Source organism: Hemiscyllium ocellatum, chromosome 9, assembly GCF_020745735.1.
Source record: "Hemiscyllium ocellatum isolate sHemOce1 chromosome 9, sHemOce1.pat.X.cur, whole genome shotgun sequence".
Lineage (NCBI taxonomy): Eukaryota > Metazoa > Chordata > Chondrichthyes > Orectolobiformes > Hemiscylliidae > Hemiscyllium > Hemiscyllium ocellatum.
In genome coordinates, this window is record NC_083409.1 from 82,939,618 (window position 1) to 82,964,978 (window position 25,361).

The 25,361-nt window shown below is 40.9% G+C and overlaps 1 protein-coding gene across 1 annotated transcript in view; it reads right to left on the reverse strand.

Moving 5' to 3' along the window:
- eif2b3 (eukaryotic translation initiation factor 2B, subunit 3 gamma) overlaps window positions 1–25,361 on the reverse strand; it is a 140,323-nt gene that overhangs the window by 61,017 nt on the left and 53,945 nt on the right. The window contains exon 6 of the mRNA XM_060829871.1: window positions 11,109–11,198. Coding sequence (XP_060685854.1) covers window positions 11,109–11,198 — 90 coding nt within the window. The remainder of the gene's footprint in view (window positions 1–11,108; window positions 11,199–25,361) is intronic.

Below are 25,361 nucleotides of genomic sequence, written 5' to 3' on the forward strand. Positions count from 1 at the left end.
TGGAATCACAGGTAGATAGGATAGAGAAGATGACGTTTGGTATGCTTTCCTTTATTGGTCAGAGTACAGGAGTTGGGAGGTCATGTTGCGGCTGTACAGGACATTGGTTAGGCCACTGTAGGAATACTGCGTGCAGTTCTGGTCTCCTTCCTATCGGAAAGATGTTGTGAAACATGAAAGGATTCAGAAAAGATTTACAAGGACGTTGCCAGGGTTGGAGGATTTGAGCTATAGGGAAAGACTGAACAGGCTGAGGCTGTTTTCCCTGAAGCGTTGGAGGCTGAGGGATGACCTTATATAGAGGTGTACAAAATTATGAGGAGCATGGATAGGATAAATAGGCAAAGTATTTTCCCTAGGGTGAGGGAGTCCAGAACTAGAGGCCATAGGTTTAGGGTGAGAGGGGAAAGAGACCTCAAGGGCAACATTTTCACGCAGAAGGTAGTACGTGTATGGAATGAGCTGCCAGAGGGAGTGGTGGAGGCTGGTACAATTGCAACATTTAAGAGGCATTTGGATGGGTATATGAATAGGAAGGGTTTGGAGGGATATGGGCCAGGTGCTGGCAGATGGGACTGGATTGGGTTGAGATATCTGGTCTTCATGGACGGGTTGGACCGAAGGGTCTGTTTCCATGCTGTATATCTCTATGACTCTGTGACTCTAACAGCATTAGCTCTGTGTCAGTCCTCTGGTACAATTCCATTTCTATGGAATCTCTTTCTAACCAGTACCTCTATTGCTTCATCCTGGGTTTCCTTATCTTTGTGAAGTAACTCAAGTGAGGACCCTATGCAATTGCAAGGGACCAAACAAACACACTAATCAGTAATCCCCAATAGTAATGGCTCAGAAGTAGAGACTTTAAATGTTATAACGATTAGGAAAATATTAGGCTGCAGATGCTGGAGATCAGAGTTAAAACATTGTGGCGCTGAAAAAGCATTGCAGGTCAGGCAGTATCTGAGAAGCAGGAGAATTAATGTTTCTGGCATAAGCCCTTCATCAGGAATGTGGGGGAGGCCCAAGAGGACTGAGAGATAATTAGGAGATAGGTGAAGCTGGATGGAATGTAGCTTGAAAGGCGATAGTGGCCCTATTGCTGACCCCAACAACCTTGCTGCCCTGTGGCCAACCACTTTAATTCCCCCTCCCACTCCACTAAAGACATGCAAGTCCTGGGCCTCCTCCAACGCCAAATCCAAGCTACCTTATGCCTGGAGAAGAAACGCCTCATCTTCTGCCTTGGGACCCTCCAATCACACAGCATCAATGTCAATTTCACCCGTTTCCTCATCTCCTCTCCCCAACCATATCCCACTCAGCATCGCCCTCTTGAATTGTCCTACCCGTCCATCTTCCTTCCCACCTATCCATTCCACTCTCTGCACAGACCTATCACCATCACTCCCCACCATTGTCTACCTATCACCTTCCAAGCTACTTTACTCCCAGCCCCACCCCCTCCCATTTATCTCTCAGCCCCCTTGCGCCACCCCACACCACCCAACATTCCTGAAGATGTCAATCTCCTGCTCCTTGGATGCTGCCTGATCTGTTGCGTTTTTCCAGTGTCACGCTTTTTGACTTTAAGAGTAATATCCAGCGCTTATTTTAATTACCTAGATATTGCTTTTCAGAGCTTTAAACTCTATAATCAAATCATTGGAAATTACTATAAACCTGATTTTTTGGTGTTATTTCATTAGAGTTAGAGAAGTACAGCACGGAAATAGACCCTTAGGTCCAACTCGTCCATGCTGACCAGATATCCTAAATTAATCTAGTCCCATTTGCCAGCATTTGGCCCATATCCCTCTAAACCCCTTTTATTCATATACCCATCCAGATGCCTTTTAAATGTTGCAATTGTACCAGCCTCCACCATGTCCTCTGGCAACTCATTCCATACATGCACCCCCCACTGCGTGAAAAAGTTGGCCCTCAGGCCCCTTTTAGATCATTCCCCTCTCATCTTAAAACTATGCCCTCTAGTTTCGACTCCCCACCCCAAGAAAAATACCTTGTCTACTTACCCTATCCATGCCCTTTATAATTTTGTAAACCTGTATATTAGTTCAAATAAAGAGAGAATTGCAGCTGTCTATCACTTTTGTCTTCAATGTACCAAGTGTAACAAAGTGTATAAAATTATTCTGCAAGTATAGTGGACAAAAGGTGTTCATGTTTTCTAATGCGGCACATTGTTGAGAGTGTTAAAGGTTTACAAACCCTCCTGAATATGTTTCATGCAAATGTGATATCTTTTTATGCAGGTCAGGCAGGTTTCTGTTTTACTGTGTGAACACCTTACAAGGAGACCCTGTTGGATTTATGTCAAGGTGGAGCCCAGACTAAACTATTAACTTTTCCCTAAGCGCTCCTTTATATCACAACTGTCACATAGGTTTCCTGGCATGATCCTTAAGCCCAGGAGAGCCGAGCAAAATCTCATGCTGGAGCTGGTGGCCCAAATACAGCTGCCTGAAAGATGCATTTCAAGAAATCATAGAAACAAATTTCTGAAAGAGACTCAGCTCAGACTACGAATGCCTACCTGCCATCTGCATACCGTATGTTTGGTCTTATTAAAGAGATTCTGACTGCTTTTATTGTTACTAAAATCTTGGAATTTAAATAAACATTTGTATAGTTAAGTTTATTTCCGCACAATTTTACATTAACAGCATAAGGAAAACTTGGAATGATACTTTACTGGATAGTTTCAAAGAGACAGAAACGCTTTTTTAGGCCTAAGTAAACTATTTGAGAAAATAGTATACAGTTTGTAATAAAAAAAATCAAATAAAATTTAACAGCGTTCACTTGTGCTCACTTTCTCAGCAATATGCTTTTTACAGCAATGATGGTAACAGGATTACTATGTTTTTATGATGTTTATTTAAAAATGAATGGTTACAAAAATAATAAATATATACAGTCAAATCTTGCTACTTTGGAACTACAAAGCCTGTATTTCACAATCTTGACATTATGCAGCAAGTTATCACACTGAAGTGAGTAATATGTTCCAATATGCAATTCACATAAGTCTCAGGAGATGCTTGGATTGATGGATATAGAGAACAGGCAGTTGGGAAGGGGTGGGGTTAAGGTCATGCAAAGGGACAGATTTATTGATCCAATCGGCCATTCATTATTCTTTATGTTACTAGCATATTTTCTATTGCACTGCTCAGAGGAAAGTAGTTTTTGTTTCGCTGATTAAAGTCAGAAATAGGAATTCCAACCCTTATTTTGCCCCAGATTGGAAGATTTTACACTGCTGTTTTACAAGCACAGAAGCATTGTACTACATAATATTTGATTATGTTGCTAACGGGAAGCTGAGTGCACCTGACATTATGATTACAGCAAATACAAAGTTGAGATCAAATAGATGTTTTTTGCACTGCTCGGATTGCTTCTGAGAAAGGAAATTACTTTTTTTTTGAAAATTCTTTTGTTCAGTAAGTGTGACATCGAAAATATCCATTTGTCACAAATTGTTATGGGTCTTACATGTGTAGATTATTTTAGGCAATATCTAAATGAGATTTGTAATACTTCACTGAATGTAATGAAGTTTGTGAAAAACAATAAACAATCTTCTGCAGTTCTATGCAAGTGCATAGATTGAAATCCATTTCTATTGACTTCAGAGGGAATACGCACATATAGCTTGCCTCATAACAGTGCTGGTCTATTTGGAGTGTTATCAACATAGCTAAGAAACTAACTCACTTGATAATTTAAGCGTTTTTAAAATTCTCTTGTGGGATTTGGGCATCACTGGCTGGTCAGCATTATTGCCCATCCCTAGTTGCCCTTGAGAAGGTGGTGATGAGCTGCTTTCTTGAACCATTTACACCTTAAGACAGGAATAGGTCCTTCAGCTTCATAAACCTATTCCGCTGTTCTAGATCATGGCTGATCAACTATCTTTACACCATTTTCCAGCACTATCCCCATATTCCTGAGGAAGGTTTAGATAACCTGTTTATAGCTATGGACAAAATTTATAAGAGAGACAACCTGTTAAACAAATACGAGGCATGAACAGTCTCTGTTAAAGTTTAAAAAGGTCAGATGGTTATTCAACAGAAGACCATCTAAACAAGTCTGAAGATTACATACGCATGACTGAAAGAATTATATTCTAAAATACCACATTCAGTGCTTGTCGTTACTATGCTAAAATACTGAATGAGGATAGTCATCTCGTGTTAACTGGAGTTAGATTAATACAAGGAGAAAGTGAGGACTGCAGATCAGAGCTGAAAATGTGTTGCTGGAAAAGCGCAGCAGGTCAGGCAGCATCCAAAGAGCAGGAGAATTGGTGTTTTGGGCATGAGCCCTTCTTCAGGAATGAGGAATGTGTGCCAAACAGGCTAAGATAAAAGGTAGGGAGGATAGACTTGGGGAAGGGGCATTGGAAAAGCGATAGGTGGAAGGAGGTTAAAGTGAGGGTGATAGGCCGGAGTGGGAGTGGGGGCGGAGAGGTCAGGAAGAAGATTGCAGGTTAGGAAGGTGGTGCTGAGTTCGAGGGTTGGGACTGAGACAAGGTGGGGGGGAGGGGAAATGAGGAAACTGGAGAAATCGGAGTTCATCCCTTGTGGTTGGAGGGTTCCTAGGCGGAAGATGAGGTGCTCTTCCTCCAGCCGTAATGTTGCTATGGTCTGGCGATGGAGGAGTCCAAGGACCTGCATGTCTTTGGTGGAGTGGGAGGGGGGAGTTGAAGTGTTGAGCCACGGGGTGGTTGGATTGGTTGGTCTGGGTGTCCCAGAGGTGTTCTCTGAAACGTTTCGCAAGTAGGCGGCCTGTCTCCCAATATAGAGGAGGCCACATCGAGTGCAGCGGATGCAGTAAATGATGTGTGTGGAGGTGCAGGTGAATTTGCGGCAGATATGGAAGGATCCCTTGGGGCCTTGGAGGGAAGTAAGGAGGGAGGTATGGGCGCAAGTTTTGCATTTCTTGCGGTTGCAAGGGAAGGTGCCGGGAGTGGAGGTTGGGTTGGTAGGGGGTGTGGACCTGACGAGGGAGTCATGGAGGGAGTGGTCTTTTCGGAACGCTGATAGGGGAGGGGAGGGAAATATATCCCTGGTGGTGGATCCGTTTGGAGGTGGCGGAAATGACGACGGATGATCATTACATTGCGGAACGTTTCAGAGAACACCTCTGGGACACCCGGACCAACCAATCCAACCACGCCGTGGATCAACACTTCAACTCCCCCCTCCCACTCCACCAAAGACATGCAGGTCCTTGGACTCCTCCATCGCCAGACCATAGCAACATGACGGCTGGAGGAAGAGTGCCTCATCTTCTGCCTATGAACCTTCCAACCACAAGAGATGAACTCCGATTTCTCCAGTTTCCTCATTTCCCCTCCCCCCACCTTGTCTCAGTCCCAACCCTTGAACTCAGCCCCACCTTCCTAACCTGCAATCTTCTTCCTGACCTCTCCGCCCCCACTCCCACTCCGGCCTATCACCCTCACCTTATCACCCTCACCTTAACCTCCTTCCACTTATCGCTTTTCCAATGCCCCTCCCCCAAGTCTCTCCTCCCTACCTTTTATCTTAGCCTGCTTGGCACACTTTCCTCATTCCTGAAGAAGGGCTCATGCTCGAAACGCCGATTCTCCTGCTCCTTGGATGCTGCCTGACCTGCTGCACTTTTCCAGCAACACATTTTCAGCTTAGATTATTAGAAAGCAGTTTAGTCTTGGATCAAGTGTACGAAGTCTTAAAAATACTGAAAACATGAATTCCCAGTGGTATTCATGGTTCAAGTTAGAGGTCCAATAGATACACAAAAAATGGAGGATTCAGTGGTGGCAGCATTGCAAAGCTACCCAGATATGTGTTCCAAACATCTATGCAGAAGGAGAATTAGAATCAAAAGAGTAAGAACAGAGATATATTTGAAAATTATAATAGATGATAGGAGCTATGGACCCATAACAGAAGAAAGAACACCAAGCACATTAAACCATGTATTTTATACATAACTCAGATCATGATTATAAAATGATTTGTCTAAATGGAAGAATAATGATTTTGAAATTAAACATTTCGTGCAGGGTTTGGAAGGAGATGATTGTGGATACTGATCTGAGAGAGGGAATTGCAACTACAATAGTTACAAGGAGATTCAGTCAGTCATAAAAATGTTTTAATTGTGGACTTATTAACTCATTTAGGGAAGATAATGACCTATCGGTATTATCGCTGGACTGTTAATCCAGAGACCCAGGTATGTTCTGGGTATGCAGGTTCAAAACCTGCTATAGTGGAATTTGAATTCAATAAAAACAAATTTGGAAGTAAGAGTCTAACAATGACTATGAATCCATTATCGATTGTTGGAAAACCCCATCTGGTTCACTAATGTCCTTTAGGGAAGGAAACTGCCATCCTTACTTGGTCTGATCTACATGTGGGTCCAGACCCACAGCAATGTAGGTGACTCTTAACTGCCCTCTTGGATGTAATAAATACTGGGCTAGCCAACAAAGCTCTTATCCCAAAAATGTATTTCAAAAAACTGTGGGGCTTTGGACACCAGATGCAGGTCCAGAATGTGGAGGGGAATTGGTAAAATCCTTACTTAGATTTTTAAATGACTGAAATAAGTTTTAAGAATTTTGAAAGTTCTACACAATTTAGTTTTGGGGATAACATCACAATGAAGTCACCCAAAAGAGTGGCGATTTGCCTGTAAAATATCTGGAGCTAATGACATTATCAGCACAAACGATTGCAAGTGAAATACTCTTATCATTGAGCATGCCATACGTGAATAAAGCTCAGAGGAAACATTATATGGAACATGACAATTGTTTTTGCAAAATCAGTGAATTTATAAATTTACACAATCCAGAGGTTATTCTACTAATAAGACTGGACTTCTCTAAATAAGCAATTTGGCAGGAATTATTGGTATCAGAAAGTAAGAGTTTAAAGGGAAAAAAGCTAAATGTTTCAAAACTACATTGGCAGTTTTCCCATCCACTAGTTCACAGTTAAATGATGAAGGAGCATGGGTTAATATGTACACTAAACATACAAAAGAGATCAGTGAAAAAAGTGATATTTGTTAAAAAAAAGGACAACATCACCCAATTGAAATTCCCATTAGCTAGAGATTTTAACAAAGTTCTGGCAATTAACTTAAAAGTATGGCATAAAAGAAAAAAAAATCTTGCATTTAGACACAGCAACTAGATTTCTTTCGACGTCAACAGCACATTTTAACAGAAAACAGTAAATGTGAATAAGGTAATGGCAAAATGGATGGTGATTATTCTTGGGCACCAGCGAAATTCCTAACAGACAATGATGGATATGTGCCATTAATTAATTTAGAAACACGTGAGCATGTAGATAGTGTGGCAATGAACACAGCAGCTGGAAATCCATTTAGGAATGGACATGTGAAAAAAGAATCACTTGGTGATAGATAAGATGATTCATAAAATTTTACTGATAAACCAAGTATCAAATTAACATTTGCCCTGCTATAGGCTACATACAAATTAGAGGAATTTAAATCAAAGAGGCCAAAACATTAGATAGCTGAAAACAATTCAGATAATACACCAATTAACCAGATAGGGGAAGGCAGCCTTATCTTACAGACAGACATGCACAGATACAGAGCTTACTGATAAGACATGAAGGCTAGAACCAGACAGATAGCTCAATGGTTTGAAGACAAATTTGAAGATCATCTTAGCTCTTTTAGCAACTCACTCTTGGGATATAGGTCAATTGATACAAAAGTGGCATTTTTACAAGGTGAAATGATTCAAATAGAAGCATTTATGAAATCAATTAAAGAAGCAGGTGAGATAGAAGGGAAGCTATGGATATTAAACAAGTGTGTTTATTGGTTGATATTTAGGTCAGTCTTGATGAAGGTAAGCTACATTCAGCACAAAGCAGATCTAGCTGCTGTTATCACAGAATGAAAGTAATAGGCATGACTTTCTGCATTTTGAGCATTGTTTGGTAGATAAAATTAAAAGGGAATTCAAAGTGAAAGTCAGGCTTTAAATACAAAGCTTAGCAATATTTAGATATTAAGCAGAATAAATCCGGAATGACATTGGATTAACAATCTTTCTTGGCAAGTGTTAATCACATTCGGACAAATCAGGTCAAGTCCTCGCAAAAAGATGATTTTACATCCAGGGAAGAAACAGACCAGTGAAGAATTTTGACTGGGCAGTTAAATTGCTTATGCGCTCTCACTAGATCTAATACCAATAATAATGTATTAGAAGTGAGTACTGTGAAGAAATATGCAGCAATTGAAAGCAAATCACAGAACCACAAAATCACAATGAAACATTAGAGAAATTAAGTTCAGGAAAATGTAAACTCGAGTCTCCAGCCTTGTGTAACCCCAAAAATGTGAAGCAGGTGTATTTTAGTGATGCTTCAGACACTGTCTTCCAAATGGCTATTTCAGAATGGCAGTTGTAGTGGAAAATAATAATAGATGTTAATTGTTGGTCTAGGAAGTCAAGGAAATAAAGAGGACAGTTAGATGTACCTTAGCTGTTGAAAGATTGGCACTAATAGAAGCTATAAGTGCAGGAGTGTTTTTATCCAAAATTCTAAAAGAATTCCTATGCAAGGAGTTACCTATGAAGAGTCATTCCATTAAGAGTTATGTGAACAACTGCTCTCTTTGAGACAATGTACATTTGACAAAGGATGACACTACAACCAGTTCCAGGGTTGATGCTGCAGCATAAAGTAAATGCTAGAAAGAAAGAAATGTCAAAAATAAAGTGGGTAATACCAGCCAAACTGTTGCACAAAATAAAGTGCTTTTCCAAAGAAATTATTGGAGATCCTCAAAGACGGGTGTCTGGAGATATGAGGGATTGTAAGAATATAACAAAAAATGTATTTTCAGTTCATTTTTGACTAAAGATGTGATAAATGCTTTTGTTTGCATAAAAAGCATTATAGACATGGAAGACTGTATTATAAAACATACAATATAGAAAAATAATTCTGTTTATCGTTCATTATTTTCTGCTCAATGATTGTTCTTTTTTTTAAAGTTAATCAAACAGGAGGGAATCTGTCCGTATTGCAAGGAGTAAGCTGCTGACTGAGGTTTATTGATTATAAACGGGAAGCTGATAGCACTGAGGGATGTGGTGAGTGCTTTGTAGCTTTTCAGTCAATAAATTCTGGCACAAGGGAAAAGGTGTCTTGAAGACCACTGATTTTTTTTAACCAAAGAAGGCCCTAGGTTGGATTCACCTTTAAAACATGTGGATGAACTAATTATTTTAAACAGAAGACTAGTTTTTAACAGTAGTTGAAATAATTTAAGCTGAAGTTGCATGTCAAAGACTGGCCTGTTTCAACTGACTGTGTGTCTGGGATCTCTTACATGTATCAAAGCTTGCATAAGTAAGTAATACAGATGCAAGAATGTATCAGTTATGACTTCTGAAAGTCACTAAGCAATATCAACTTTATAAACTGAAAATTGATTTTTTGTGGCTACATGAATGGTCTTTAGTATAACAATACTTCTGTGGGCGAACCACTTCTTCTCAGAAGCCTAGATCAATGCTTCCCAAACTTTTTGTCACACTGTAAGTAATCTAATCTAAACTAATCTAATAACCCATTTTGGTGCTCAGAAATTACTGGGTCTGCAGGTTTCGTAGTAGGGGCAGGGAATTCGTGTCAGAGTAGAATGAAGCAGATGCATGAGTGAGTGGGAGGGAGGGGCTCAGTGGCCTATGTGGGTGACAGGGGTGAAAGCTGTATACAGTGGAAACTCAATTATTCAAACGAGGTTGGCAGGCACTATTTCTTTCAGAGAATCGATTATTCGGAAAATCGATTAAATGCCTTTCCTCTGGAGCTCGGAGTTTTAAAGCCTGCTCCCCGTTCAGGAGTCTGCAGCTGCACAGCGCGCAAGGCCCTGCCCCCAACACTGCCCCTGGCCAACCCCTCCCCCACCCCAAATTCGGTCCAAAGCCACCTCCCCCCACCCACGTCCCCGTCCCCAATCTGGTCGAAACCTGCCCCCCCGCACCCAACCCTGTCCAAGCTGCCCCCAACCCGGTCCAACCCCACCACCGCCCCCACCCGGTCCAAACCCGCTCCCCCAACCCGGTCCAAACCGAACCCCTGCCCCCAACACAGTCCCCGCCACCCCCACGCCCGGCCCCTCTCCGGGGCATCCGGACTGCACACCAACAATAAGACTGTTGCTGCTGCTGCAGCTGCCTCTGTGGGGTAAGACTCCAAATAGTGCGCAGCCATAGCCACACACACAACTTTTTACTGGAAATGTTTGACAGGTTCCATGTTTGCCCTGCACAGGACAATGTTAGAGAGATTGATCTCGAGATCTCCTTCAAATAATCCGATTTTTGGATAATCGAGGTTCCCCTGTAATCCAGAGGATTTTTAAATAAAGAAAATTACCTTCCTGTTAGTTTTTTTAGGACAGGCTTCAGGCCTTCAAAATTGGATAATTAGACCAGGCCCACAATTAAGAAAACAAGTAGAGATTTTCGGGGTCCTTACAGCTGTTGCCACTTGGTTGGAGTTTAACAGCAGTCACTGTTGCATAGGAGTGTACAACTTCAAACATTTAGCAGAATCCCTAGCCTAGCTTACGTATTCAAGTCATGAAGCGAGGTTTTAACCTATTACCTCTGAACTGGAAGTTGAGGCAAGTTATTATAGTATCACAGAGTCAATATTGTTGTGACAAAGCTATGTATGACGTTATTACTGTAATACTAGTTTTTCTCTTGATAACCTGGTACACGAATTGAAAGATTAACTGTTCTGGTAGTGCAGCAGAGAATTTTCCAAAACTACTTGAAACTTAATGATTAAGTACATCATTTCATAAGCACGAACATTTTCTCGCTGTACGAAAGTTTAAATATAGGAATACGTTTTGAGACCAAAATTTCAAGTTAGTTAAAGTCAATTTCCGTGACATTCACCAGTGATGTTTTAAGGCTTTCCATTATAAGTATATTTTGAATAGTGCTTAATGTTTGAAGCGCATTGCAAAGATAATTGTGCAATAATGGTATAACCCCTTACTTGTTTTCCACAAGAAAGTCCAGAACCCATTTTTTCATGCAGTACAGATGGGCATCCACAAGGGCAGTTTTTATGTGTATTTTAGGATATCTGAAAAGAAAAAAATAGCAATTAACAACCTATATTTACAAACTATTCATTGATACTTCACTGCAGTATTGTTCCACAGGAAACCAAGTAAGTTCATCGCAGTGCTACTGAACTTTCATGCTGCTGCCAAATTCCAAAACCTAAGCAAAAGATTTTCAATAAAATTATTGTGGTACCACAATGATGGAAAATTGTAACTGACTCAATTAACTACAGGCATCACGAAAAGGTAATTTAAAGTATTTAAATATTGATGGACCATCTTCTACAAGTGCAAAGTACTACACATAAAAGAAAAAGTCCTGTCTACACTGTATTTCCACTGATACTGTAATATAGATATGCATAACCAAATTCAACCACAGGTAGCAAAAAGAAGTGCAATAAATTTTTCATAAAGCACAGGCCTTCTTTCATATTTAACTTCTTTTGTTCCACATATTTGTCTAATGCTAATAATATTCTCAGACACTATGCATTTTTACTTGGTGAGGAAAAGTAATACAGGTTGCAGACCAAGGAAAATGAAGATGGTAGAGCAAAAGGTTGATAGAGATTGCTTGGCATTAATTAGAAAAGAGCTAAAGCAAGAAGTCAACAGAGCAACTGATTGCAAGAGCATGTTCTGCACATAAAGATAGCTGTACTTGTTAAAGATGATTTCATCTTTAATCATCATCAAAATTATAAGTCAGAACCAAAATCGGGCATTAGCCAAAATATAAGAATATCGAGCTTCATCAAAGTGTGTGTGTGTGTGTGTGTGTGTGTGTGTGTGTGTGTGTGTGTGTGTGTGTGTGGAGAGACCCATTTCCATTGTATTGTGCAAACACCAAAGTCTGACTGGCACCATTAAATGAGCCACCCTATCCAGAATGTTCTTGTGAAAAGAATAACTGAGTCAGAACATCAAAAAGAAGTAACAGTTAAGTAGGACCATGAAGAAATCTCTATATTTTCTCAACAAGGAAGAAATTCTAATGCGTTTGATAATGAAATGAAATGCTTCAACAAACAATGAAAACCAGACAGATTCACTGAAAATGTAAAATAATACTGATAATCAAATATTCATACTTCAACATTGAGGAACGTAGATTTTGATCCTGAGGATATTGAAATGACACTGAGTGGAGAATGTTTAGTAGACAATTAGCAAAAAATTCCAAATCAAACTTTCTTGTTCTTTATTTGTGTGTGGTAAACAGGCATCATTCACCAGGCTAGTAATTATTGTCCCTTCTAAATTTCCCTGGAGAATGCAGTGGTGACCTGCCTTCCTGAGCCCTTACAGTCTCTGGTGTTCAGGGACACATACAATGCTGTTTTAGTTCCAAAATCTAGAACTCCCTAAGACAGAAAAGGAACAGCAACATAGTCCCAGGTTAGAATGATGCATGGCTTGAAGGAGAACTTGCAAGTGATACAGTTCCCATGCAAATGTTGCCTTGTCATTCTTAGTGTAGGTTGCTGTAGGAGCTGCCATCAGCAGAGAAATGGTGAGTTACTGCAGTGCACCTTTAGATGATACACATAGTTACCAATGAACAATATTCTCGAAGGGAGAGAAGGCTGAAGGTGGTGGATGAGGGTGTAATTAAACGGGCTGCTTTGTCTTCCATGACAGCAAGCTTTTCAAATGTATAGGAGCTACCCAGTGCCTGGGCAATGTTGCCGAGTGAAGAGACCTTGCGGTGTAGATTCACAGTTCCTTGAAGGTGGAGCTGTAGGTAGACAGGGCAGTGAAGAAGATGTTTGATACGCTTGCCTTTATTGTTCAGTGCATTGAGTAAACAGGTTGGGAGGTCATTTTACGGCTGTACAGGACATTGCTTAGGCCATTTCTGCAATACTGTGTGCAATTCTGCTTTCCCTCCTACTGGAAGGATGTTGTGAAACTGAAAGGGTTGAGAAAAGATTTACAAGGATGTTGCCATGGTTGGAGGGTTTGAGCTATAGGAAGGCTGATTGGCTGTGACTTTTTTTCCTGCAGCGTGATAGGCCGAGGGGCGACCTTATAGACGTTATGAGGAGCAAGGATAGAGGTGAATATTCAAGGTCTCTTCCCTAGAGTAGGGGAGTCCAAAACTAGAAGACATAGGTTTAAGGAGAGAGGTGAAAGATTTAAAAGGGACCTAAGGGGAAGCTTTTTCGCACAGCAAGTGATGTGTATATGGAGTGAACTGCCAGAGGAAGTGGAGGAGGCTGGTACAATTACAGCACTTCAAAGGTGTCTAAATGGGTACATGAATAGGAAGGGTTTAAGGGATATGAGCCAAATACTGACAATTGGAATCAGATTAATTTAGGATATTTGGTCAACATGGACGAGTTGGACCGAAGGGTCTGTTTCTGTGCTGTACATCTCTATGACTCTACTACTTGAGTAATAGTCAAAATGTTTTGACTGCATTTTAAGGTTAAATGTATGGGGTCGCTAATTACATGGATACTACTTTTGAGTGGCTGAAATTCATGCCTATCAAAATTCATACTGTATCATTAACAGAAGCCCAACTGATCTTTAAACAATGAAAGAAGAAAACAACAAATTACAGTAATTTGTAAACCTGGAATGGAGCATGATGGCCAGGGGACTGGAAAGCCACAGGAGAGCATGACTGCCTGCATACTGACTCATAAACGTTGATCTGTTAGCTGTGAAGAACTAGGGTCGATTTTTTACACAAGATATGGAAAATTCCAGCGCTTTTGGCCAAAAAAGGGAGTCGATTTTTACATGAGAGCGACTATTACTTGAGTATATACAATCAAGAGTGTGCTACTGGAAAAGCTCAGGCAGCATCTTAGAAGCAGGAGAATTGAATTTCGGGCAAGAACCCTTCATCAGGAATTCACGATGAAGGGCTCTTGCCCGAAACATTGATTCTCCTGTTCCTCGGATGCTGCCTGACCTGCTGTGCTTTTCCAGCACCACACTCTTGACTCTGATCTCCAGCATCTGCAGTCCTCACTTTCGCCTGAATATACAGTGTCGATCACATTTCAGACTTGTAAATAGTGGACAAGAATCAGGGATTCAGGAGGCAAGTTACTCACTGCAGAAGTGCCAGTTTCTGACCTGTTGTAGCCACAGCGTTTCGTGTAGTCAGTTCAGTTTACTTTTCAATCATGATAACCTGTAGGAGGTTGATAGTGGAAGATTCACTATTTATTGGTGATGCCAATAAATGTCAAGGGCCAATGGTTAGATTTTTTCGCTTATTGCAGATGATCATTGCCTGACACTTACCATCCCAAGCCTGGATATTGTCCAGGTCTTGCTGCAGAAAGTGAGGATGGCAGATGCTGGAGACCAGAGTTGAAAAATGTGGTGCTGGAAAAACACAGCAGGCTAGGCAGCATCCGAGGAGCAGGAGAATCTATGCAGGTCTTGCTGCATGCAGAAACAGATCACTTCAGTATCTGAGGAGTTGCAAATATTGCAAAACATCGCACACAATCATCAATGAACCCTCTTGGTTTCAGACTTTATGGTGGAAAAAATGTCAATGAAGAATCAGCTGAAGATAGCAGGTCATAGAACACTAGGTATTCCTGCACCGATTTCCCAGTTTAACCAACGGAGTGGCACGGTCGCTCAGTGGTTAGCACTGCTGCCTCACAGCACCAGGGTCCCAGGTTCAATTCCAGCCTCAGGCGACTGTCTGTGTGCACATTCTCCCCGTGTCTGCGTGGGTTTCCTCCGGGTGCTCCGGTTTCCTCCCGGAATCACAAAGATGTGCAGGTCAGATGAACTGGCCATGCTAAATTGCCCATAGGTTAGGTGTGTTAGTCAGAGGGAAATGGGTCTGGGTGGGTTACTCTTCAGAGGGTCGGTGTGGACTTGTCGGGCCAAAGGGCCTGTTTCCACACTGTAAGGACTCTAATCTAATCTAACATAAATAACAGCAAAATCATTGTAAAAAGAAGTTTTTTTTGGCAAATAATGGTTTTGAGTATAATAATTTGTGCGAATAAAATGTAATTGAGAGCACTGGTATTTAATTGAACAGTTGAATTAATTCTGCTGGTACAGGAAATGTTTTAGGTAAATTCACAGACAGATTTTCAAGGTTACTATGTAGTTTACTCAATCTATATGCCTTTGGAGTAAATGTCTCAGATTATTACTCTATTGAAAAACATTTTCTTTACTTTCTTAAATCTAATTTTTCACTTTATTCCTGGAATGCAGAACTGCTTGGCCAGCTTCTCAGAAATAAAAACAGAAAATGTTAGTAATACTTAGCAGGTCTGCAGCATTTGCAGAAAGATAAACAAAGTTAACATTTCAGGTTGGTGGTGCTTCATCAGATCTGTTCAGATGGAGTATCACCAACATTTTCTCTGCCCAACTGTCTAGCTGGATAAAGGTGATTCACAAATGAAGACGTTTTTTCTATCTTGCTTTGTCACACCTTATGGTGATTGAAACTGTTTGGAAGGCTGCAATAATACTACAGATTGGGGACAGTGTTGTTACTATTATAAGCTTCAGGTTAGCTACGGAAAAGGAAAAGGAGAAATCCAAGCAAAACCAATTATTTGGGGAAAGGCCGATTTCACTTGGATGAGAATGACTCCAACCCAGTTAAACTAGAATCAAAGTTTGACAGGCAAGAGAATGAAGGCAACCCTTTAATTCCAGTAAAGAAATGGTGGCTCAGGTACAGTCAAGGTACATTCAGGACAGGGTTCAGTACAGTAGTCAAAGCAAAAGTTCCTAAGATGAGCAAGAGTTCAAGAGTAAGATAAAGCAGAAAATGGGTCCATGTGTCAGATGTCAAATTGATAATGCAAGTGAGAACCAGGCCATATATTGAAAGTTCAGAAGGGAAGTGAACAACAAAATAACCGAAATAAATAAGAGTACTGGAAGAGGCTAGCAACTAACATGAAAAGGGACATTAAAGGGAGTAAAAGGGACAGGACCAGAAAGATGGAGACAAGGAGCATGTCTGAAGTACTAAAGAAGTACTTTGACTTCTTCTTAGTAAAGACTGATGCAAGTCAATGTCTTCTTTATTTTTCTGCTTCTTTAAAAACCTGGACTTAAATAAGAAAGAACTGTTTTAAACCAGGGATTTACAAGGATGGCTACAAGTTTTGAAAGTAAAGAATTGGACACCTACTGTGAGCTCTTTGCTTAGCTGCAGGTTCCAGCAACGTGCAGATGATCTGGAGTTAAGGAGTCGCTTACTGGTTGGTAACTGATTGGTTTGCGGAGTTGGGACCAATTATCACCAAAAAACGCTCTCTGCCTGCCAACAAGGTTGTCAGTTAACAGACCCTTCAGTCCAACTTGTCCATGCTGATCAGATATCCCACCCTAACCTAGTTCCACTTGCCAGCACCCGGCCTATATCCCTCCAAACCCTTCCTATTCATATACCCATCCGGATGCATTTTAAATGCTGCAAATGCACCAGCCTCAACCACTTCCTCTGGCAGCTCATTCCATACACGTTCCACCCTCTGTGTGAAAAAGTTACCCCTTAGGTCCCTTTTATATGTTTCCCCTCTCACACTAAACCTTATGTCCTCTAGTTCTGGACTCCCCCACTCTTGGAAAAAGACCTTGTCTATTTACCCTTCACCTCTATAAGGTCACCCCTCAGCCTCCGACACACCAGGAAAAACAGCCCTAGCCTATTCAACCTCTCCCTATAGCTCAAATCCTCCAACCCTGGCAACATCCTTATAAATCTTGTCTGAATCGTTCTGCCAGTTCTGTATCCAAATGGCTAGTTCTCCCTGCATTACATGAGATCTAACCTTGCTAACCAGTCTCCCATGGGGAACCTTGTCGAACGCCTGACTTAAGTCCACGTAGATCACATCCACCACTCTGCCCTCATCAATCCTCTTTGTTACTTTGTTACTTCCTCAAAAAACTCAATCATGTTTGTGATACATGATTTCCCAAGCACAAAGCCATGTTGACTATCCCTCATCAGTCCATGCCTTTCCAAATATGTGTAAATCCTGTCCCTCCAACAACTTGTTCACCACTGACATCAGACTCACTGGCTTGTTCTTACCATCTTTCTTAAATAGTGATACCAAGTTAACCAACCTCCAGTCTTCCAGCACCTCACCTGTGACTACTGATGATACAAATATCTCAGCAAGGGGCTCAACAATCACTTCCCTAGCTTCCTACAGAGTTCTATGGTACACCTGATCAGGTCCAGGGGATTTATCCACCTTTATGGGTTTCAAGATATCCAGCGGTTTCCTTCTCCCCTGTATATGCTTGTCTGTCTGTGGGTGTGTAAGGAAGAGTTCACAAAGGTTACAGCTTTGATTTGTTGAGTTTATTTAATTTAGTTTAACGTGGTCACCTGTAGCTAACAAAGGAACCTGGTCTGTGCTTTCGACCAACCTGGATGTGAAAATAGGGTAGTTTGGAGACTTTGCAAATTTCTTTTAAAAAAATTTAAATTTTGTGACAACTTCAAGAATACCGGAGCTTGATTTCCAGCATGCTATCCTGAGATGTGACAAAATCATAGTTAATGAGGAACAAGATAGGATACAAGATAGACTAAAAATTCATAAAAATATTTGGGATAGCTGATTAAGTTTGAAGTTGCTAAGTCCCCCAGGATAAGATGTGGTGCACCCAAAGGATCATGATGGCATCAGCTTCCAAGGTTCTTTAGATTAATGAGTACTACCAGAAGACTGGAGAATCACAAATTTTCTAGCTATGTTCAAAAGAAAGTGCAATGGTAAGCCCAAAAAATACAGGATAGTCAGTTTAACCTCAGTCATGTCAAAGTTTCAAAAACAATAATCAAAGCCAAAATTTACCAGATACATTTCTTAGGGGGTGGGTGGGAAAAGTCAGCAGAGGTATCTGGAACATGCGCACATAGTTCTGTAGTGGACAGGACAGGATCAGAAAATAGTTAATCCAGAATTCAGGATTCTAGGCATATACATGGGGCAACATGTACAAAAACAAGGAAGTTATTTTGAACTTGCAAAAGGATGGTTTGATCAAAATCATAAGAAGTCTGGTTTGAACAGATAGGGATAAAAAATTAAAAAGGAAGAATCAAGACCCAGAAGAGACTGATTATAGCTGAATGGGAAAGAACCAAAATGACATAAGGAAAAACATTTTAAAATGCAGTCTGTGGTTAGGATCTGGAATCCACTGTCTGAGAGTGCGGTGGAGGCAGATTCAATCCTGGTTTTCAAGGGGGAATTGGATAATTATTTGAAGAAAATAATTTGCAAGGGTACGGGGCCAGGATGTCGGGACAACTAGCTCTAACAGAGACGGAGCGCACAGATGGGCCAATTGGCCTCTTTCTGTGCTCTAACCATTTGAGGATTCAGATTTGATGCAGTTCAAAAATGTTCTTAGTTTGATGGCCAATTTAACTAACAAGGTGTACAGTACAGTGGACCTGCCAAATTCTACAACAGAGGAAGTAAAAAATAATGCACCATAGATACATAAGTGCTTAAGTAACATCTAGATACACAATTGAAGACAGATCCTGTAATTTGGTCAGTTTGGCATCAGCAAATGAATGGACCTTGACTGACAGTACCTCAACTGGAAAAACACACATAATCGACATCATAGTGGACCATCATACTTTAAGTTTAAGTTCATTATGTCAGAAAACTGGAATAAATTTGTTACAAGACTGCACAGTGATCCTTATGCTGAACATAAGAACTTTAAGTAGGAGTGTGAGCAGGGAATTCAGCCTCTCGAGCCTTTTACACTATTTAGATTAGATTAGATTCCCCACAGTGTGGAAACAGGCCCTTCAGCCCAACCAGTCCACACCGACCCTCCGAAGAGCAACCCACCCAGACCATTCCCCCTGACTAATGCACCTAAGTCGATGGGCAATTTAGCATGACCAATTCACCTGACCCGTACATCTTTGGACTGTGGGAGGAAACCAGAGCACCCGGAGGAAACCCACACAGACACGGGGAGAATGTGCAAACTCCACACAGTCAGTTGATTGAGGCTGGAATTGAACCCGGGTCAGTGGCGCTGTGAGGCAGCAGTGCTAACCACTGAGCCACTGTGCCGCCCTAAATTCAATATAATCAAAGTTGATCTCATCCCAACCTCACTTCTATTTTCCTGCCCTCTCTCCCTATCCTTACAATCCACAGCTAATTAAAAATCTGTCCATCTCCTCCTCCAATTTACTCAATGTTCTGGCACTGGGGTGAGTAAATTTCACAGTTTCATGACCCTCTGAGAGAAGCAATTTCTCCTCATCAGTTTTAAATCTGATACCCCTTACCCTAAAACTATGATCTCTCCTTCCTGATTGTTCACATGTCAAACTAATGGAGACCAGAGAAAAATATAAGTATGGTAAAACTAAAATGATAAGCCAGCTTCATTCAATTAGGGATAAGATGACTATAGCTACAAAAAATAGAAGACAGTGGGTAGGTATTTTCAGAGTCTAGAGATGTGGAGATGATTCTAGAGATGACTTAAAAAGGGAGGAAGGGATAAACTAGAAATCTACAGGCCAGAGAGTTTAGTTTTAATGGTGGGGAAACTATTGGAAGCAATTCTGAGGTCAGGACTGATCTGTATTTGGAGAAGTAGAGCTTAATCAAGAACAGTCAACAAATTTTTCTTCAGGAGATTCGTATCTGACCAACTTGATTGCACTTTTTGAATTGATCAGATGTTTAGAAAAGATTTACCGTCTTCAGCAAGACTTTTGTTAACGTCCTGTGTGGGAGACAGATAATAAAGGTGGCAGGCCATGACATTCATGAAAATTTAGCAAACTGGATCCACAATTGGGCGAGGGTAGGTCGTACAGGGTGATGTCCAAGGGAAGTTTTATGGACATGTCCAGTAGGTTCCCATAGGGGTCAGTGTTGGGCCTTTGCTGTTTATGTAATGATTTAATTACATAAAAGGGTTCATACCCGAAACATCGATTCTCCTGCTCCTTGGATGCTGCCTGACCTGCTGCGCCTTTCCAGCAACACATTTTCAGCTCTGATCTCCAGCATTTGCAGTCCTCACTTTCTCCTATGTACTGATTTAGACTTGAATGTAGCAAGGTTGATCAGTAAGTTTGCAGGTGAGACAAAAATTGGTGGGGTGGTAAATAGTGAAGAGGATAACCTTAGATTACAGGAGGATATAGACACGTTGATCAGATGGGCTGATCAGTGGCAAATGGAATTCAATCCAGATAAATGTGAGGTGGATGCATTTGGGCAGGACAAACAAGGCAAGGGAAGACATGCTGAACCGTAGGACGCTGGGAAGCACCAGGAATCAGAGGAAGCTTGGTACATATGTACACTAGTCCCTTAAAGTATCAGGGCAGGTGTATAAAGTGTGAAGAGGGCATATGATATAGAGTTGTCTTTATTAGCCAAGGCATAGAGTTTAAGAGCAGACAGGTTATAGAATCACAGATTCATCGAATCCCTACAGTGTGCAAGCAGGGCATTCACCCCATCTAGCCCACACCAGCCCTGTGAAGTGCATCCCGTCCAGCCACACCACCACCACCCTATTTCCCACTGCTAATCCACCTAGCCTGCACATCCCTGGTTACTATGGGTAATTGAACATGGCTGAATCAGCTAGTCTGCACATTTCTGGACACTGGAAGGAAACCTACACAGACTTGGGAAGAATGTGCAAACTGCACACAGACAGTTGCCCAAGGGTGGAATCAAAACCATGTTCCTGGTGCTATGAGGCAACAATGTTAACCACTGAGCAACTGTGCTGCCTCTGGAACTGTATAAAACACTGGTTAAGCCACAGCTAAGATATTGTGCGCAGTTCTGAAATTCAAATCAGAGGAGGGACGTTACAGAAGTGGAGAGGGTGCACCGGAGATTTCCAAGGGTATTGCTTAGGCTGGAGAATTTCCATTAAGAGGAGATACTGGACAGACTAGCGTTGTTTTCCTGTCAGCAAAAAAGCTTGATATGGGAAATGGATTGCGGCATAAAACATAAGGTGCATAGACAGGGTAGACAGGAAGAAACCTGACCAATGAGAATCAATGACCAGGTTGAACTGATTTAAAGTAAGAGGCAGAGGATTGAGGGGAGATGTGAGCAAAACATATTCACCCAGAGGGTGGTGGGAATGTGAAACACCCTATTTGTAAGGGTGGTAGAAACAGAAACCCTCATAACATTTAAGAAGTATTTAGATGTGCACTGTGATGCCAAAGCATACAAGGCTATGGGCCAAGTGCTGGAAAATCGGCTTAGGACTATTGCAGTTGTTTTTAATTGGCGGAGATGCAAGGGGTCGAAGGGCCTTTTCCTGTGTCGTCGATCTCTATCACTCTATGTTTTATTTCTGGTTTGTGTAACATACAGATCACTGAAATACATTTTTTGTTTTAATATAACGATTAAAATATTGGAGTCAAACTGTTTTGTATACCAAATTTAAAGAAAAATAATAAAAAGATCAAGGTAATGCAGTGGTTTTTGGTACAGTGCATCAGAGACAATTGGTTGACTGTGCATGCTTGCTCATAGTTCCCATATGGTGGGTTCCTTGATCTCAACCAGCCTGTCTGGAGCAGGAATAATGAGCAGAGTTAATTTACTACCGTGCATGAAAAGCAACATAAAATGCTTAACATGCAACGTTGCTCTAGGTTTGGGAATAAGTTCTTGCTTGAAATTTCATTGAGGACTGCTAGGTGTCATAGATAGAACATCAAAGTGACAGGTGTATGAAAGCATAAAATTGATAAAGAAATATCTGAAACTGATCACCTGATGTAACACATCACTTCATTTAATATAGAGTCATAGAGTTGTACAGCACGGACAATGGCCCTTCTGTCCAATGAGTCTATGCCGATCAGATATCCAAAATTAATCTAGTCCCAATTGTCAGGATTTGGCCTATTTCCCAATAAAACTTTCCTATTCATGTACCCATCTAGATGCCTTTTAAATGTTGCAGTTGTACCAGCCTCCACCACTTCCTCTGGTAGCTCATTCTATACACACAACACTTTTTGTGTGAAAATTGTTGCTCCTTAGGTCCCTTTTATATCTTTCCCCTCTCACCTAAACCTATGCCCTCTAGTTCTAGACACCCCTGCCCCAGGGCAAATACCTTGTCTATTCACCTTATCCATGCCTCTCTTGATTTTCTAAACCTTTATAAGATCACCCTTCAGCCTCTGATGCTTCAGGGAAAATAGCCTCCATGTATTCAGCCTCTCCCTGTAATTCAAACCTGCCAACCCTGGCAACATCCTTGTAACTCTTTTCTGCACCCTTTCAAGTTTCACAACATATTTCCCATAGCAGGAAGACCAGAACTGAACGCAGTGTTCCAAAAATGGCCTAACCAATGTCCTGGACAGCCACAATATGACATCTCAACTCCGACACTCAATGCACTGACCAATAAAGGCATGTGTACCAAACACCGTTTTCACTATCCTATCTACCTGCAACTTTACCTTCAAGGAACTATGAACCTGCACTCCAAGGTTTCTTTGTTCAGCAATACTGCTCAGACCCTATCATTAAGTGTATTTACCTTACCAAAATGAAATACCTAAATTACCTTTACCTAAATTAATATGCAATTTCCGAAAAAATACAGCAGAGCAAAGATAAACATATACTTTTAGAAATGAGTTTGAAGCTTTATTAATTTTAGTTAAAAGGTTTGAATACTACAAGGAAAATTGAATTGCTAGCTGGGAGGTCAAACTCTGCAGCCTTTTAAAGATGATGTCACTTCATACATACACTGATGACTAACATATGTATAATAAGGCATTTAGTACTGATGCTTCTCACAAATACTGATAACCTCTCCAACAAAACCATCTACTCTTTGATCTCCGTATACCACTCAATTTTCCATTTGTTTCTTAAAACCACATCTTTAATGCAGAGACATCAAAATTGAGCTGCATTATGTTCTATCTGGAAGAAGGGTCACCAGACCCAAAACATTAACTTTGATCTCTCTTCATAGATGCTACCAGATCCGCTGATCTTTTCCGGCAACTTCTGATTTTGTTTTTATTTTCTTTTTCCTTTGTCACAAGATAAAAATATAGTAAACAATGTTTACGCTTCAAACATGAATGAACACTGATGTGAACAACTATCGATCCATAGATGTTGCCTTTTTTTTGAAGGAATAGACCATCAGGCATCGGTACTGAAACACTTAGTAATAAACTGAAGTTACATGCACAAGTCCACTGCTGTTCATTAGACTTGGTCTTGCCAATTTCACTTTGGAGAGCTGCTACAAGTGGGAAATAAGTAACAAGAAAGTATTTGGGATCTTTGTAATAGCCATGTATTGCCTCAAATGTAGAGTCTGAAGAATATCACACCAGACCAAAATAAAGACATAAAACTGGAAAAAAAATGAAGTGAAAAATGCAATGAAAAAGTGTATAAATAAGTGTCTAATAAAAAGTAAACTTCTTGACAGTTGAGTGCTAAATTTAAAAATCAACGCAGAGGACGAGGCTTGTCTAACATGCAGCCTGTAGTCTACAAAGGTTACCACAACCCCAAGACCAGGGTGGGGTGAAAAGAGATGGCTGGCTGGCTGAGCAACTGATGGGACAGACTGATGGAGATGATAAATGACCACAGACACCTCTATTGAATTAATTCGCCATTTTCTCAATTCCAGGGAATGCAAACTGTTCTCATAAATTGATTGTTTATGATAAACTGAAGCAATGATATGCACAGGTTTCTTTCCAAGGAAAAATATATTTTCTAAGATAGAAATATAAAATGCTGGAAACACTTACCAGGTCAGGCATCACCAATGGAGGAAGAATTATCCTACTGGATCAATAATTGGATGATCTCTGACCTGTTGAGTACCCCTGGAATCTTCTGTTTTAATTTCAGATTTCAAACATCCATTGGCTTTGCTTTCGTATCTTTCCTCTGAATTGGTGTCAAAATCAAATGCAGTACTCCAAATGATGTCACAAAATAGATCAGAATGTAAGTTGTGAAAAGGGGAATAAGGAGCTACAATGGGATATAGATAGGTTAAAGGGCTTATGCCCGAAACGTCGAATTTCCTATTCCTTGGATGCTGCCTAACCTGCTGTGCTTTAACCAGCAACACATTTTCAACTGTGATCTCCAGCATCTGCAGACCTCATTTTTTACCCCGGGTTAAAGGAGTGTGCAACAACTCGGTAAATGAAGTATATTGTGGGAAAATAGAAATAAAGCAGCACATTATCCAAGTGAAGAGAGATTGCTGAGGTATCTGAGTGGGAATCCATCCCCGGGAGGGATCCTTCTGCAATTGTGAGGGAAGTCAAAGTCAATGTCTCTTTTCTCTCCATAAATGGTGCCAAACCTGCTGAATTTCTCCAGGATTTTCTTTTTGTGTTTCAGATCGCTGTTGGCATAACTGGAGCCTGGTGTGAGTGTCATTCCATAGAGATCAGTGCTCGGTCCCTTATTGTTTGCAATATTCATAAATAATGGAGAGCAAAATGGGGGAGGATGATAAGTAAGAAGATTGTGGATAACACAAAGACTGGCTGGGTGATTGACAGAGGAGGAAAATGTTAGGTTACAGGAGCATATAAATAGATTGATCAGACGGGCAGATCAGTGGTACATGGAATTTAATCTTGATAAGTGTGAGGTGATGTACTTTGGAAGAAAGATCAAGTACTCAACGAATGGCAGACACTATGAAGTTCAGAGAAACAGAGGGACCTTGGGGCGCTTATCCACAGATAAAGTTAAAAGTCACACAACACCAGGTTATAGCGCTAGCAGTAGCTTTCCAAATAAACCTGTTGGACTATACCTGGTCTTGTGTGATTTTTAACTTTGTCCGCCCCAGTCCAACACCAGTTCCTCCACATCATGTCCACAGATAGTTGAAAATCAATAGGCATACAGGATGCTTGCTTTTTTCAATCATGGCATTGATTATAACAACAGGGAGGTCTCTCTAGAGCTGTACAGTACTTTGGTTCAGCCACAGCTATGTGCTGGTCACCACACTATAAGAAAATGTGATTGCAGTGGAGGGAATGCAAAAGAGATTCACTAGGATGTTGCCTGGGATGGAGCACTTCCATTGTGAAAAGAGCTTGGATAAGCTTGGGTTCTTTTCTTTGAAGCACAGAA